The sequence below is a fragment of the Seriola dumerili genome, unplaced genomic scaffold (assembly GCF_002260705.1).
Source record: "Seriola dumerili isolate Sdu_G_001 unplaced genomic scaffold, Sdu_1.0 BDQW01000331.1, whole genome shotgun sequence".
NCBI classification, from domain to species: domain Eukaryota; kingdom Metazoa; phylum Chordata; class Actinopteri; order Carangiformes; family Carangidae; genus Seriola; species Seriola dumerili.
Window position 1 is genome coordinate 12,161,185 of NW_019174586.1, and position 16,029 is coordinate 12,177,213.

The window sequence follows — 16,029 nt, forward strand, 5'->3', positions numbered from 1 at the left end:
CTCAGAACACCTCAGGAGGCTTCTGTTAAAGCCCGGTGAAGAAGAGGAAAAGTGGGAAGGGTGGGTTGAATCGGTGGGGTGAAGTTCGAGTAAAGTTTCCTGGATGATAATGATCCCCCCTCCAAGGTGAGAGGGGAGGGGTGGGTGAGGTAATACATCAAAGATTAAGACATGAGGAAGAGCGGCGGTCCTGATGAAAGATGGGAGGGAGAGAATTACACCTGCATCCAGGGAGGAAACGATAGTGACAGAGACTGAATGAAGGGAGGGAATCTGTCTTAGGCTGTTACCACACACACAGAAAGTTATCATGTAGTACAGAAAGAAAGTTCAGTTCCCAAAGAAACAATTGTGTAGAGACTGTCCTCAACAACAGCAAAATAACCTATTTATACTTTTCCTGATAAGTGACCTCCTGTGGCTGTGCAAACAATGATGTTCAGTCTAAGTAAAAAAAAAAAACAGGATGGAGTTAGTGTGATGTTCTAACAGTGCTGCAAAACAATGGTTTCTTTGAACCACACAGGGGACGGCTGTGGCTTAGGTAGAGTGGAGTGGCTTACAGTGTAAAGTGCTGAAGCTGGTAGAAAAGCACTGTATAAGTGCAGTCCATTTACAACATTTCCCTATCTGTATGTAAGTATTTTTAGTTGCCTAAACGTAACCAAACCTGAAGGAATAATCAACCACCAGGAAAATGTTACCAGTCAGTTTCATTTTGTTTCAGTTTATCAAGTGTAGCAGCCACGTTGACATGTGACTTACCATTTAAAGACCTATTCAACTCTAAATGTCAACGATAGAGCGTGGCTTGTAGAAATTGGGTTGGCAGGTTTCCAGAACTTCACTTCAGCTGCGACCAGAGTTGCTGGAATTTGTTTTCGGTACGGCATGGAAAAAAAAAAAAATACTCTCAGCACACAATGTCAGCAGCCCAACTTACTGTATAGGCAGACATATCATATAAAGTCAGACATAACTTTACTTTAAAAAAAACTTAATTTTTGTCATGTACAGCTCCGTGACAGCTGGTCAAACTCCATCTACTGCTCCAGAACGAGGGTTGGGGTTTGAGAGCATTTTAATCTCTTTCCATTATCAAATCTACTCTGAGTCCTATCGAATATCATTAAGTTTACCTTTCATCATTTGCAGGTAACTACAATTATGAATAACTGCAGCCCAAAGGTTCAGTTTAGTTTCTTTAGTCAACTGTGGTTCAGATAGAAATGCTAGAGTTTTTAGTAGCAGCTATGAAATTAATCTACATAAATTAAGATAGCCTGATTTATTTTCAAAACCCATATCTACAACCATGTTCACTTGTTTTCATCATTGGTCTTTGCTAATAAAAAGATTCAGGAGCTCACTGAATCTCGGGATTTTGCCGACCAGGATCTGGATCCAGAAATGGAACCATCTTGTTTTCTCCGAGGTCAAGAATGAACTTTGAACCCCAGTTTTGCATTTTTCAACCCCCTGGTTTATACAGATGCACAGATCCTCTATATGATTGAAAGTTGTATTCCAAAAAAACCTCTGGAATATTAGCAGAACTATTTTCGCTGTGCCCGTGGTCTGCTGTGAGTTTTTTTTGCATTTGTATCATCCTGGAGTGTGTGTGAAGAGTCTGCAGCCCTACTGCCCAGATATCCATTTCAGATTCAGTCAGGTGTTGCAGCAGTGACACCTCTAGTTGCTCTTAAAGATTGCAATCAGTGACCTCTGATTTGGGTAACCCAGTTGTCACACTGTGCTGTCTTGATGTATTGTGAGCCGTGGCAGTCCCCAGACCCCTGGAGACGAAGATGGAAAAGCTGGAAGAGGTGGTTGGGGCAGGCTGTGGCGGGGCAAAGATGGGAAAGTTTCAGCGGAGTTGAGTCCAGCTTTTCCACTGAGCCACTTTTTTCTTTGTATAAATAAAACAGGAGCGCTTTTAAAGGGGCAGATGGAAGAGGCGGGGTGTGGTTGGTTCACTTGCGGTTATGGCCTCAGTGAACATTGGATAGGATGGACATGGCTTCGTTTTTTTCTCACTCAGTTTACTGTGTTTTCTAGGAAGGATTAATGTGTATTTTCAGCTCTGGACTTCAACAAAAACGACGACTGAGACAGTGAAATAACATGAGCAGAGATCTGCATGTTGCACCGCAGTTTTGGTTAGTTTTCTGAGCATTTTCTGGAGTCACAAAGTAACTTTTGATTATCACGAGTGCCGGATGGATTTACAGTAATTGTTAATGCAGGAGTTGTTTCTGTGTCGCTTGGCACGGTACGCATCGGTGGCTGTAGATTCGTAGTGCACAGTGGTTTTTCTCCTCAGGTGCTTCGAAAGCAGGAGTTATCACTACAATATTCAAAAAATTCTTTCTACATGCTGATGCCATCTCTATCCCATTACTCACACATCTGAAAAAAGGTCTATAACAGCAAATACAAACATTGCTGTTCGCCTTCATGCTTCATATAGCTTGCTCATCACTACCACAGAGTGTACCCGTGTTTCTCTGTGGATGGATGCTATCGTACCTAGGAGAATGCCATTATGTTCTGGTTTTCATGCAGAGTTTTGTTGTTCCTCTTTCGGATAGATTTTTCAGGTTCATTTAAGTGGCACATGTCCCGAGTGGTGGACTTTGTCTCATGAAGGGAGAGTAATCACAAGACCAAAAGAGTATAACGAATAGAAATCAATCAAAACAATCCACATTTAAGAGATATATGCATTTAAGCTAGATTTAAGAAGTTTATATCTTGTAAAATATACTATTTGTTCTTATATGAGGATACAGTGTTTTGCTATTTTGTACAACAATACATTTTTCAAACTTTTATGCATGCTGTTGCACTGTATGTCACACAGAATGTAAATAGCCAAATATAGTATTTAGTGGTATTATTTCTAGAGAAGAAGAAGAAGAAATAAACAAAGAAAATATGTTTGCAAGCATAACAACTCAAACAACCTGATTTTTCGGCTTTCAGCCGACCATTACTGACTTTAAAATATGTTCTTTGGTTTTATATGAGTTATGGGCAGACAGTACAGCGTCCATAGTTATCTTATACTCGCCCTACAGCTATTTATTACGTGGGATTTGGGTCACTGTGATTAAACGTTTGCTTGCAGTCAAACCTTATCCACATAATGCTTTAGGACGGTAGGCTGCATTGCTGAAGTGATTCACGGACCATTCAGCAGCGCTCTCCATTGGCGCTGCCACGGGAAATTCAAACAAAGAAAAAGAGCCATAAGTATAACTGCTGAATTTTTAATTGCTTGGATATCTAAACTTGTTGGACTGACCTTGATGGTGTCTTCTTTGTGCTATGATTATTCTCAAAAAAGGTGTTTGGTCTCTGTCCTCTACAAATGGACCCTTGCTCTTGAGTTGTACTACAGCAGTGTCAAAGTCAAAGGCTGCAGGGATTTAATTACCTGATGGAGGAAATCTTTTGTGCATTTTAAAGGAAAATGAGATACTTGTGAAACTCACCAGGCCGTCGTACAGACATTCTTGCTATAACCACAATGAGCCTTTTCTTTTTTTTTTTGACGCTGATTTGAATGTGAATGTGAGTTTGTTTGAATTACGTTGTTAATTTACATTTAGAACATTATTTTATAATTGCTGCATATTTCTTCAAAGTGTTTAGTTTTCAGGTTGTTGACAGAATCATCAAATCACCAGCTGAGTGACATGATGTCAGAACAGGTGTTTCATCTCAGAATTAATCAACACTGTTGTTTACACCAGCAATGCAGAAAGACCCAACATGTCAGGAGCTGTGTATTTAGAGAATATTTAGTCTATTTACTTTTATATAGAAAATAGACTTCGCACAACATTGAGTTTGGATGCACATACTGTAAAGAAAGTGAAATATGAAAGGAACTGTTAATGGGGCAGATGTGGACAGTTTTATTGATTAAAACTTGCATTTTGTCCCATCAGATTCAAGTGAAACCTGTATGAAAACGGTCTGTAAAACCCAATTTCCACACAAAACTAGCAGCTGTATGCACTGTAATTTTAATTGAAGTCCCACGTGGTAGTGCCTCTCCTCCCACCTCCTCGCTGTGATACAAAAATACCAAACAGATGTGCAAAGTGAATTTCAAGTCAAGAAAATACCATACTGTAATAGCATCACTTGCATCAGTCTTGGCCTGTAAAATAGACTCCTTTGTCCTCCCTGGCTCTAATGGCAGAACCAGAGAGATAATCATTTTTGTTCCACGCATTCTTGTTCCTTGTCACCTGGTGCTTATATGACCCACAATGCAACCTGCCCAGGTTGAGGAGATCCGGGTGGTGGTATGCTTTTTAGTGGCTGATGTAGCTTGAAGCCGCTAGCTTCTAGCAGAGATGAGGAGTGGGCTGCAGATAAGCTCACTCTTCCACACCACCAGATGTTTTTCAATTTCAGTTTTTCAGATTTTGGGCAGCTCGATCTGCTCGACCACAAAAGGTTTTATACATTTTTTCCTTTTACATTTGCAGTATACTCTGCAAGACCTGTAAACAGACATAAAATCAGAGTTCTCCTTTTAATGTAAAATTCTACTTTGTCAACATGTTATTTAAAAGACGTTAAAAGACCTCTCCTCAGTTCTTCTATTTCTACTTATTTATTAGAAGCCTCTAAACATCTCCCTCACTGCACTTCTCCCATGAATTACCATATCTTTTAACAAAAGGCTGAAAAAACTCAGTAAAGCCAGATTCTTCCAAGCTTAAGTGTAGCAGTAATTCTAAAGCATACTGTTAAAAGTGAGTTTGACAATGGCTGTAGCTGTGAAACTCTCTTGGCTTGGCGGTTTTTAATAACAAATGTCTGCACTCACAAGCAGAGCAGCCTCCCGTGTTGCTGTGTTGCTCTTTTTGACAAATGGTTTTAATCAAATAAATCATTTGCCCCCCCCCAATCAGTATAGCGCATATGAGTCCTCTTCCTCCGACATGTAGTTCCATCCACTTGGAGACTTGACCTCCACATTATATGAACAGTTCAAGGCAGTTAATAAGAGGTATGGGCTTTTCATGGTGGAACCTGGCCAGCTGCTTGTGCACATATGGAGCCTGTGTGATGAGAAACATTTGTCAAAAGCAGGGTCGTTGAGCAGTCAAAAGAAAACGGTAAAGCAAACTGTGACAAGTCTGCGTCCTTCATGTACCATTTCCAAGCAGTGCTAAAAAATTAACACCACCTCCATCCTATCCTATCATCAAACTACCATTACGTTTTGTCTAAAAGCCACTTTGACAGATTAACAGCCACCATGAAAAGATACTTTTACAAAGATCTTTATTATTTTTTTTTTTTTTTAATCTCACAAAATAGTGAGAGTCATGGTGACATATTGAATGTGACAGCTCCTGTGAGTGAATGAAAAACTTTCACAGCCTGACTCAACCAATTCAGTTATATAAGCAGCTTTCTACAGAACCTTTTGGCCCGGGTAAATGTCATGTGATCCATCCGCGAATAATGTTGACAAAAGTATCATTATGCTAAAGCGTTCTGGTGGGAGTCGCACACTTGATGGTGCTATTACTAAAGCTGTTACTTGTCCTTGAACAGTGTTTATTCGGCCTGTAATTGGATGTTGTAAACAAGGACCTTGTTGTCATTAATATGTGTTATATATGAGCAGACTTGGTACGACTCTGAAAAGAAAATTTTAAGATTATTCAGGGGGAAAAGGGAAAATTGGACCATATTTGGTAATTAAGCTGTAGCAATTCCGTCCACACAAAGGAGGCTAGATTAAACTCCCGTCTTTCTTACCACGGGGAAAAACACGGCCAAACGTAAAATCAAATTTTAGCCATCTTGCTTGAGGTTGTAACTGCCTGCAGAATGGCTCCAGCTTGAGCAGCTTGTATGAAGGTCAAAGCGTTTGTAGTGTTGAAAGTGTGGAAAATCACATTTACATGTAAGGTTTTTTTTTGTTTGTTTTTTTTTTCCACTGTTGCAAAAATCACACTTTTCCATCAACTGTGTAAAATCTGTGTGCCACAAGATGTATTAGGTGTTCTGTAGTGGAGGGACACATTTGAAATGGGCAGCTTGAGTTACAACAAGAAACTTGTGAAAACGTGAACGCGAAGTTAGATCAATAAAATACGCTACAATTACACATTATTATTTTATTTTATTTTTATTTTATTATTTATTTTTTTGACATGTTCAACATGCTTTTTAATAAGAACACCTTAATTAAAATGATGATAATTACGTAATAATTACACTATATTCAAGGTCATGTAGAGAGCACCCACCTTAGTTTTTACCTGACTATAAGACATTTTAGTGCCTTTACTGGCAGATAACAGGATCTTTATCTGAGATCTGAAAGATTCGGAAAGATTCAGGGTTACATGCAGTCAAAATAAAAAAAGTGAAGTGTTCCTCCCTTCCATACTTAAGTAATGAATCCTAATGTACATTATACATTAGAATTCACACTAATCTCCTGCATGATTCTTGCCAGCGCTGTTAGCCAAGGTGCCAATGACTCTGGGCGGCAGCAGAGAAGTGGTGCGAGAATGGTATGAATGTCTTGTTAAGTAATTTAACAATTTTACAGTTAGGTAATTTTGAGTTTTGTAAATGTTTGCACCCTGCCATCGTGGTTCCCTGGTTTCTCCGTGCACACCCAAAAAAAACAGGATATTCTACTGACAGGATGGCGTCCAAATCTGGGTTTCTCCACTGACTGATTTGAATATTTACTGGGCAGTTCTACGTTGTTGTTTTTTTTTTTCTTTAAAGCATCAAGGTTAAAATTACTGCATTTGTTTCTGCTAGTTGAGTGATCACCCCACCAGTTACGTAGAGCGAGCAGGCAGGTTGTTTTTTAATATCTCTCACTCCACTTGAAAGCCATTTGGGCAGCTGAGACGCCTGCAGAACCCAAGGCTGGATTTTACAAGACTGAATATCCTATGAGTAGATCTCAATTCAACTGAATAGATTAGACTGTAAAATGCAATAGATTTCTGCGGAGCTGTTATTAGTTCCCTAAAGGACTGTTTTGACTAAGGCATGTTGGCTTAGTTAATATGAGAGAGATTATAGTAGCCATTGTCTCATTAATGCTGACTCTCCCCTGTGTAGACATGTACTGTTTGGGTTCTCAGGGGGTGTGGTGACTCTGTGTAAGAGCATGTGTGTACGTGTGTGTGTGTGCATAGCAATTTATAAGTGTACAAGTGAGTGTGTGTGTGTGTGTGTATGTGTGCATATGTGCCAGAGCATGCTCCTTTGACGTCGGTGACCTTCATATCCCCTGGGTATGCCAGCAGCCATTTATCTTTTATTCATTCTGCCATTTGTGACCAAGGCAGCGTCTCTGGCACTGACGCTTGTCAAAACAGACCCTGTCCCATGATATGCAGCATGCCGCAGCCTCAGTGGCCCTCGCTCCAACAGCTGATGCAGTTTCCAGGCAGAGAATTAAACTTGCTGGTTCCATTCCCAGGAATTCACCAGCCACTCTGACTGTTTTTAAGAGCCAAAGACAATTTTGTAATTCATGGATCCTTCAGTTGGTTCGTTATCTGCAGTGGCTGGTAGAAAAGACAAGCTTACCAGCCACCACTGTTGTTGTTGTTTACACCCTGCTAGCTGCAGTAAGCTTCAGACCGAGCGTGCAGCTCGAACATCTGTCAACAACTCAGTTTGTCTCTCGCTGACAGGTGTACCTGCAAAAACAAACTGAAGCATTGTTCCAGGGCTCCTTGGTTATGTTTAATTCTCTCCACCTGGCTCTGTGAGCTTTCAATTATTCAGTCCTCTAAGTTGTTATTAGAAAACAAAGCACAGCAAGAGGAGAATTACAGTTTTCGGTGACATCACTACAGCGTAGATACAACTGAGAACTTCTTAAAAGACACCATGTACAGAGAGATGACAAATTAAAGGGAAAATCAACATTAAGTGCCACCACGAGCCTCCAGAACAGACTCAAGTCTCTGAACTCTGGTGGGAAAATATTCACTCTTCTTTCAAAGGATTTTCCCTCATTTGCTGGTGGAAATCAAAATTTTCCATAGTTGTCCATTTGGGTGAATGGGAAGCTGGTGACTGTGAGTCATGGTCATTGCATATGATCCACTTCATCACACCATTGAATTGACCCCGAATGCCCTGTATGGAATAGGGGTGCACTGATACTAAACTGACTCTTTACCTCTACCTTTTTATTTCTACACAGTGGTGTTTCAACATTTTAATTTTGGGAAAAACAGAGCACTAATATCAGAATGGTACTGGGTGTTTGCAAATACCTCCTTTATCATTAATATAGAAGAGGTTACATTTATTATGTTTCTCCTCTTACTTTGGTTTGTCACTCTGTTGCTAAAATCAGAACTAAATCATCTTTTATCAGTTTAATTTACAGTTAGTTATCTTGTTTGCAGTAAAACTTAATCTGTAGCTGGAAGAATATGATGTGAATGTAATTGTTGCTCCACAAATGTCTCATGTATTTATGGAGTTTAAACCAAACAAGGAGGACAACTGTTGCATGTCACACCTTTCTCAGTCACAATACTAAATATTTCAGTGCCGGTAATAAAGTTTCTACACCTTGGGACTTTACAAGGTCACGGAGAATTGAGATGAAAATGAAAATAACTTCATGGCTTCTGTGGAAGCCCATTGATTCCCTAAGCAGTGTGTAAAGGAGAACTTCTTCCAGCCTCTTACACAAGTGGTGGTTGGCGTCAGGATTACACAAAGCATCTCATTTAAATGCCCGCTGATTGCTCAAGTTGTTTCGCTGAAGGAAAACTGAGAAATTTATAAGAGAAAAACGAGATCCTACGCATTTGATAATGACATGTCATCGGTTTCTGGGGTCGCTCTGATTCCGCTTAACTAGTCAGTTCTCAGCAAGCACTGATTCTACTGAGTGGAGATCTCATTATGGCTCTCACTAAGTCGTTCTCGCCTGTTCACCCTCAACAAAGTTCATTTGTCTCTCACAAGTCCTCGTGCAGCAGCTATTTTTCCCCAAGTAGGTGATGACACTGTACGTTGTGGTAGAGATGTCACCTTCCTCCCCAGAGATTTGAAAAGCATCTCTGTGCACAACAAAGTTTTCCTTGTGGGCTGCTTGACATCAGCTAATATAACTGTTATTAGAGGAGAGACACTTCCAGATCTAACAATGAGAATTTGATGTGATATCTGTCAACCTCTAGTTCTAGTCATTATTTTCTCTTTGCCTCGACTCGACTCTGCTGAACCTTTCATGTAGTTGACTTCTTTGATCTAGAGCCTTTGATGGCGGATTGTAAATACAACACCATCATGTTTTCTGCTGCTGTCAGGGTTAGCTCTTGACACCTGTGTGATGGATTTGTGTGTGAGTTTCTTTGTGTTGACTGCTGCTGCTTTCTTAGTTAGAGGCAGCGAAATGCTGCACGACTGTCACTGTTTGTGCTCCTCTTGGGAAAATAATCCTTTGCATTTGCTATTGTGATGCAGACAATCATAGACATGCTCAGATTTGGGTTTTGCTGAATATAAACAGCAGCTTTTTGTTTAAAAATATGAGTCTTCAGGGGGGCTCTAGTATTCACAGGTACTAATTGGCTGAGATTTGAAACATTGCATCCAATTTTAGGAATCATATGTTCAGTGCTTTTAATCATTTGCCTTTTTCAGCACTGGGGAATCATTTAGGTATTTAAGAAATATCTGTTTGTAGACATCCTAATAATAATTAAATAATATTTTTAATTATTCAAACAAAGTAAAAACATATTTTCCAGTAGTGATTATCCATTTTCTCCTTCCTCCTGACCATTCTGCTTTTCCTTTTTTCCCACCAGATGATAACTGCAGACTGAGTGACTACCGTCGGCTTAAAACCAAGATTCTGGATCTCCATGACAAACGATACATGGGGTCTCACCTCCATGGGGCCCACAAGGACAACATGGCTGCCAGGAAGCAACTGGTTGATATGATGTTAAAACGCTTTGATGCAGATAATAACGGTCAAATAGATGCCAGCGAACTCTCACAGGTGAGGATACTGAATGACATTTTCACCATTTTAAAATAACAAACAAACAAAAAATACATCATTCAGTCAGCCAATTACTGACATGGAGTTAAATACAACAACTTGACCTTGACTCAAGCTAACACTGAGCTTATGGGATTTTTTTTTTAAAAGTGTATTTAGATACAGGAGTAAAAAGCTTCTTACCATTTCGTAACAGCACTTCCCTTTTCAAGATGCTCCACAGCTCCTCTTAAGGCTGCCAAGACCTCAATTGTATTTATGTATAAATAAAACAAATAATCAAAAGGAGCCTACAAATGAACAAACGGCCCTTGTGCTCAGGTGTTTAAACTAGCTGCTTTGATGTCTGCCATAATTGCGTCCATTTTACTCTTCTTACCCTTCCCTCTGGTATCTGTGGCACACAGCTCTAGGTAAATCTTTTGAAAAGCAATGTGGGTCAAAGGAGCCGTGTGCTCATGGGAGGCTGCAGCCTTTGACCAGCGCTGCCAAGAGGGATGGTTGTAGAAAAGAGCTTTCTGTGGCTACCATGAGGAAGGAGGATATTCTGTGCATAACAAATAAAGCCTCCTAGTACCTGAGGACTGGTTTAATATAGAAAGTATTGGAATAATTTAAAAAGTAAGCAACCTGTGGTGGTTTTCAAAAAACCGTGATACCAGTTGCTGCTCTTAGGTCAGTTTCCTGCTGATGCAATAGGATATACTGTCTGTACGGGGGTCACCTTGGTTAGCTTTGTCAGTGCTCTCTATCCCAACGGGGGTGGTCTCATTAGATTAATTTGAATATATTTTAGTATTTTGAGTTCAAAACATCTAAATAATGCCTCAAAACAGTGATATTTTGGCCATATTTTCATATTATTTACATATTTTTACATGTTTTTACATTCACATGGTGCCCCATGCCAGCATGAGAGAAATCAATGCTTAGTGGGTGAAATGCATAGTCAGTAGACCATGTTGTGCTGTGTTTCATGGAATAAAATTGTCAGTATGCTCTGAGTCTGAATTTGAATATGCCCTTTCAACCTATTGAATATTACTCTGGATAGATTTTCAAACTTCTCTTGCATTTACTCTGTTCCAGGCCAAGCTGTGCCACTCCACCTTTCCTTAGGTGTTTGAATGACACAAGCAAGTCAGTAATAATTAACATCCAGATGGAGAAGCTCTTTTCATGGGGTTCCTCAAGGGCCGCTTTTAGCCTTCCTTCCCTTTTTATCCTTGACACATATGGGAATGTTGGCGGGTTTTATATAGTGTCAGCGACATAAATCAAAGAAAAGAGAGGGTTTCTGGGAGAGTTAGAAATTAAAATATCAGTGGATTGCAGGTGGCCCTTATGGCGTTTTCAGTTCAGTCCAAAAGATTTTTTTACATGCATGCATAAATTCATAGCCCTTGACTTTGTCTTACACATGGCTGTGTGAGAACAGTGGCTTTCTGGTGTGAGCTTTTTATGTTCTTAAGCTTCAAAATCAACATTTTGATTCATAAAAAGCAACATTTTTTGTGTCACTCTCTTGTACTGCAACCCATACTACCGATCTGTCTTGCTGCAGTGACAGAAAAATTCACAAATGTCGTGCACACATCCATGGCCTAAAAATGATGAGATGACCTTTCAGCTTCTGCATACTATCAACACACATCTAAATTACCACATACTAAAAAAAATGCATGACAAATATGAGATAGAAATAGCTTCATCAATCTGATAAATCACTTAATAAAAGACGGTAGTCATGGGTTGACTGTGCCTCAACATAAGGGCGCCTGAATGTAAATATGGATTGAGTTTTTAATGAGTTTTCATGTTGGTGTATTAAATGTCTCTCAGAATGTAATTTCAGATCATTTAATAGCTCAGAAAACACCATTTTATTTTCTCTCCAAAGATCTGAGTTTTGAATCATGCACAACACATAAAGGTTCAGACTGCATTGTCAGGACAATCTGCCTTTTATTTATTTATTTATTTATTTATTTATTTATTTATTTTTTAATGCTTAAGTTGTTTGAGCTCGAAGTGCAGGGTGTTGCTTATTGACAAAAGATGAGAGTGAAGGAAGACATTTATGCAAATTAAATTTTGTTGTGAACAAGCCCTCAAAAGAGCACTACACAAGCAAATCACACTCTTATCAGCAGCTGAAAGTACAAAACCACGGCTGCCACCCTCATGCCCTTAAGCGCCCTTTATAATTGGAGCATTCTCCGACCTCATTTGAAATTCTAGGATGGAAATCCCTCATCCTGGCTTACTTGACTTGCCTAGAGTGTGCACATGAAGGGGCACAGGGAGCAATTGTCACTGACCTTTGAGTCTTGGGTGCACTTTTAAAATGTCAAATCAAAACTTGTTTTTTCCCAAATGTATCGCTTCTATTTATTATAAAACCAAAGACAGAATGCTTGAAATTATACAATTTACCCCCCCAAAAAAAGGGAAAAGGATTAAAATGCAATTCATTAGACACAAACGCATTTCTGTGATTTTCCCAGGCAAAGATTATTTTAAAGGTATTTTAAAAAGTTTTTCAACTAAAGAAAGACAAAGAAAGAATTCTTGACCATATATAAAAAAAACATTTGAGGGTTTTCACAGTCATAGCTTTTTTCCTTTCACAGAAGTACAGAGAGAGTCTTTTATTCTGTTCTTGATATTGTTTGGAAAAGAAAATTGGAAATTTTCAATTATGAAATGAGTCTTAGAAAGGGATGACCTCTACTCACACTTAACAGTATCTTGAGTGACAGATTAGGTTTACTGAATGCACAAATCATTTGAAATGTGAGGGTCGGCATTAAATATCTTTTTCCAGGAGCCACACACAAGTTCTTCACTACAGTATAGCATTCAGCCAACAAAGCCAGTGACTTCACCACCTGCAAAAAGAAGGAAGGATCAGAGAGTCAAGAATATTTTTGTATTTCCTTTTTTTTTCGCCCTTCAGATCTGCACAAGTGATCATTTATACTTGTTAGCTCAGCTTTGCTTTGGTTTAGATGTAGATGAACTATGAATTATAAAATACTAACAAGAATCTTTTGCAGATGAGATCAAATGATTAAAGTGTGTGAAAGACACAGGCAGCTCTTCTGTTGTGTACTCTACGGTTATTTGTCACTTGGAGTGTTTCTAGGATAGACTAAAGATATGCCGTTACAGGTGACTCTTTATTTTTTATTTTTTGTGAAGGAAAACGCACTGATCCGATGGAGGAGGCATGATGTATAAAGCTGTCCCTTGTGATCAGCATTTTGACTGCTGATGCAGTATGATGGATGTTTTACTGCCAGGGCCAGGCAGAGGGTGTTGGATAGGATCATGCTTTAGCAGGATGATGATGAAACCTGCACAGTGTTTGGGGCCTTTTCACCATCCATTGTGACAAAACTTCAGTGATTCTCAGTTCGGCTGCAGTAAACTGACAGTTAGTACTGTGTGTGTGTGTGTGTGTGTGTGTGTGTTTCATCTACTTTCACATTCAACACATAGCTTTGATTAGGCAGATAATGTGGACTCATTAGAGATTATGTCCACACCTTTCGTAGTACACAGTAAATTAAGTAAACAAAGTAAATACATTTACTCAAGTACTGCACATAGGTACAGTTTTGAGATACTTGCACTTTACTTAAGTATTTCCATGGACATTCCATGGTACTTCTTATTCTTTATTTTATATAAAAATCCCAATGTTTTTTGTTTGTCTTCCTCAGGGGTTCACTATAATACAAATGTTAAGAGTATTTATCTATTATAAACATTCAAATCATTGTCTTCACTTTTTAGTCATAATCCAAGGGATGCCTTAAGGATGGGCCGAGGGTGTCGCACAGTTTGCTACTTTGCCATTAACTACGTTGTTTATAATGTTTACAAAAAGACATACATTTAACCAATGAGTATATTTATTTTGTGTTTATATTTAGTTCAGTATTTTTTCTTGTTATTGTGAAAAGATTGTGGTTTTGGTTACATGTTGATAAACATACACTGACTCATATTTAACATTAAGACCAAGAAATACTGTCCACCTTCTTTAACCAATCAATTGATTCTCATTGAAGGTCATCAAGCAAGAGGGTCTGTCCAAGGATTTCTCTGAGTGCACATTGTTTGACCTTCTGAAGTACAATGATGTCAACGATGACGAGCACCTGACAAAAGACGAGTTTTACACAGCTTTTGGTGAGTACAAAGTTTTGTTAGCAAAATATATATATTTTTATTTTTTTTTGTGATAAGAGAAATCCTCTTCCAAGTTTCGCAAATGCAAAAAAGACTTAAAACAAGAAGGAAAAGCGACGCCATATTTCCGTGTCCACATTTTCCATTGACATCATCGGAGAAAACTAAATTTCTGTCATTTGAATGTGACAGTTGATCATAATTCACCTGAACAGTAATGCAATAATCATAATGATCAACCTGCAACAGAAAGGGAACCTTGAAACCATAGCAACAACAAAAATCTGTTAGAGCTAAGAACCCTGGGAGAAATCTTTTGAACACATCATTAACATACATTTATACTCATGCTTCTGTTCCTAGTGCTTTTCTTTTACTGACATGAAATATAAGGCGTCCGTCTTTAAATGTAGAAACCTCATGGTCGCCGTGAAAGACGGTTTAATTACATTTTGATTATGTTTTACTTTGAAATCTGAGGAATCACAAACTTGGTCTTAAGATCTGAACAGTCTCTTGCATTTCCTGGGAAACATGTTCCATGTTTCAAAGTTAAGGTGGTGATAAACTTGGATTAGTGTTTGATATCTCGCCAAAGGTTTACTCACTTTGAACTCCATATTGTTGCCGGCTGTACTGACGGTCTTCAGATGTTTGATTCGCTGGGATGGATGGATAAAGGATTTAAAACTGGAGTTGGTGCCAAAGGAAGCAGGTCACAACTCCTGTGAAACAGTAGTTCAAACCAAAGCCCCCCCCTCATTAGGAAACATAATGATGACAGGTGCTCTGCCATATCTGAGTCGCACCAACAACTGTGCACCAATTTCCTCCCTTTGTTTCCTCCTCATGCTCTCTTTCATGGTTCTTCGCTGTCTGACATTTTCAGTCAGCTCAATATCCTCTGACAGAATATCCTCTGACATTTGGCTGGCTTGACACATTTAGTAGTGGGAGAGAATTCATAATCAACCTTCATCTCATCAGCTCTTTGTATTTAAAGCATTTCTCAGAACAGACAATGAAAGAGTCACAAGAGCAAATGGCGAAGTGAAAGAGTCTCACCTTGTCTGCTAATCCCCACATCATACATGAAATGTGTGGGAGCAAACCCCTTCTGGCAAACCACGGAAAGAAAGGGACCGGAGCCAATCCGGGGAGAGCTGTGCTTCCTTGAAGAGTTGAGTTGTGCGAACTCCAAGTACTTCCTATTCAGTTTTTTCAGATCTTCCAGCTTAACTGCTCACAAAGGAATGGGAAATTATATGTGAGTAAATCTCTCCTTCTGGGGCAGTTTCTTTCAACCTGTTTCATTCTTCCCTTTCACCGCTTCTTTTCCATTCTTTGTGTTCATGTGCCACTTGATGTTGTTATTTAGCAACAATGAATAGCTGTCCAAATATATCAATGACTCGCTGCATAACGCATTCCTTTAAAACTCTTGATTGAGGATTGCTCGTTTATGTCGGTGAAAAAGAAAACTTCATAAAACAAAAAGGAGCGGTTTCATTCAGGCTATAATGTGCTTAGTATGACTGAAGTAGTTTTTATGTCTTTATCAACAACTCTGCTTGACTCATGCTCAAGATTTTCATGCACTCTAGTGGAGCACTTGAAGCCATTTCACCTCTGTTCACCCAATGCTGAATTTAGATGAGTGTTTTACATACTTAGGGGTCATTGTAGTTCTCAGCGACTGTCTTCTGCACTTTATTCATGTTGAACCTTTCTTCGCTTCGCTAAATGCTTAGGTGTTTTAAAGATAGGCCTTCTGTATT

General features: G+C 39.1%; 1 protein-coding gene across 4 annotated transcripts in view; it reads left to right on the plus strand.

The window, feature by feature from the left end:
* Positions 1 to 16,029, plus strand: part of fstl5 (follistatin like 5) — a 168,697-nt gene that overhangs the window by 74,045 nt on the left and 78,623 nt on the right. For all 4 annotated transcript variants that reach the window (XM_022760203.1, XM_022760205.1, XM_022760204.1 and 1 more), the window contains exons 5-6: positions 9,852 to 10,048; positions 14,131 to 14,251. In XM_022760203.1, the coding sequence (XP_022615924.1) occupies positions 9,852 to 10,048; positions 14,131 to 14,251 (318 nt within the window). The remainder of the gene's footprint in view (positions 1 to 9,851; positions 10,049 to 14,130; positions 14,252 to 16,029) is intronic.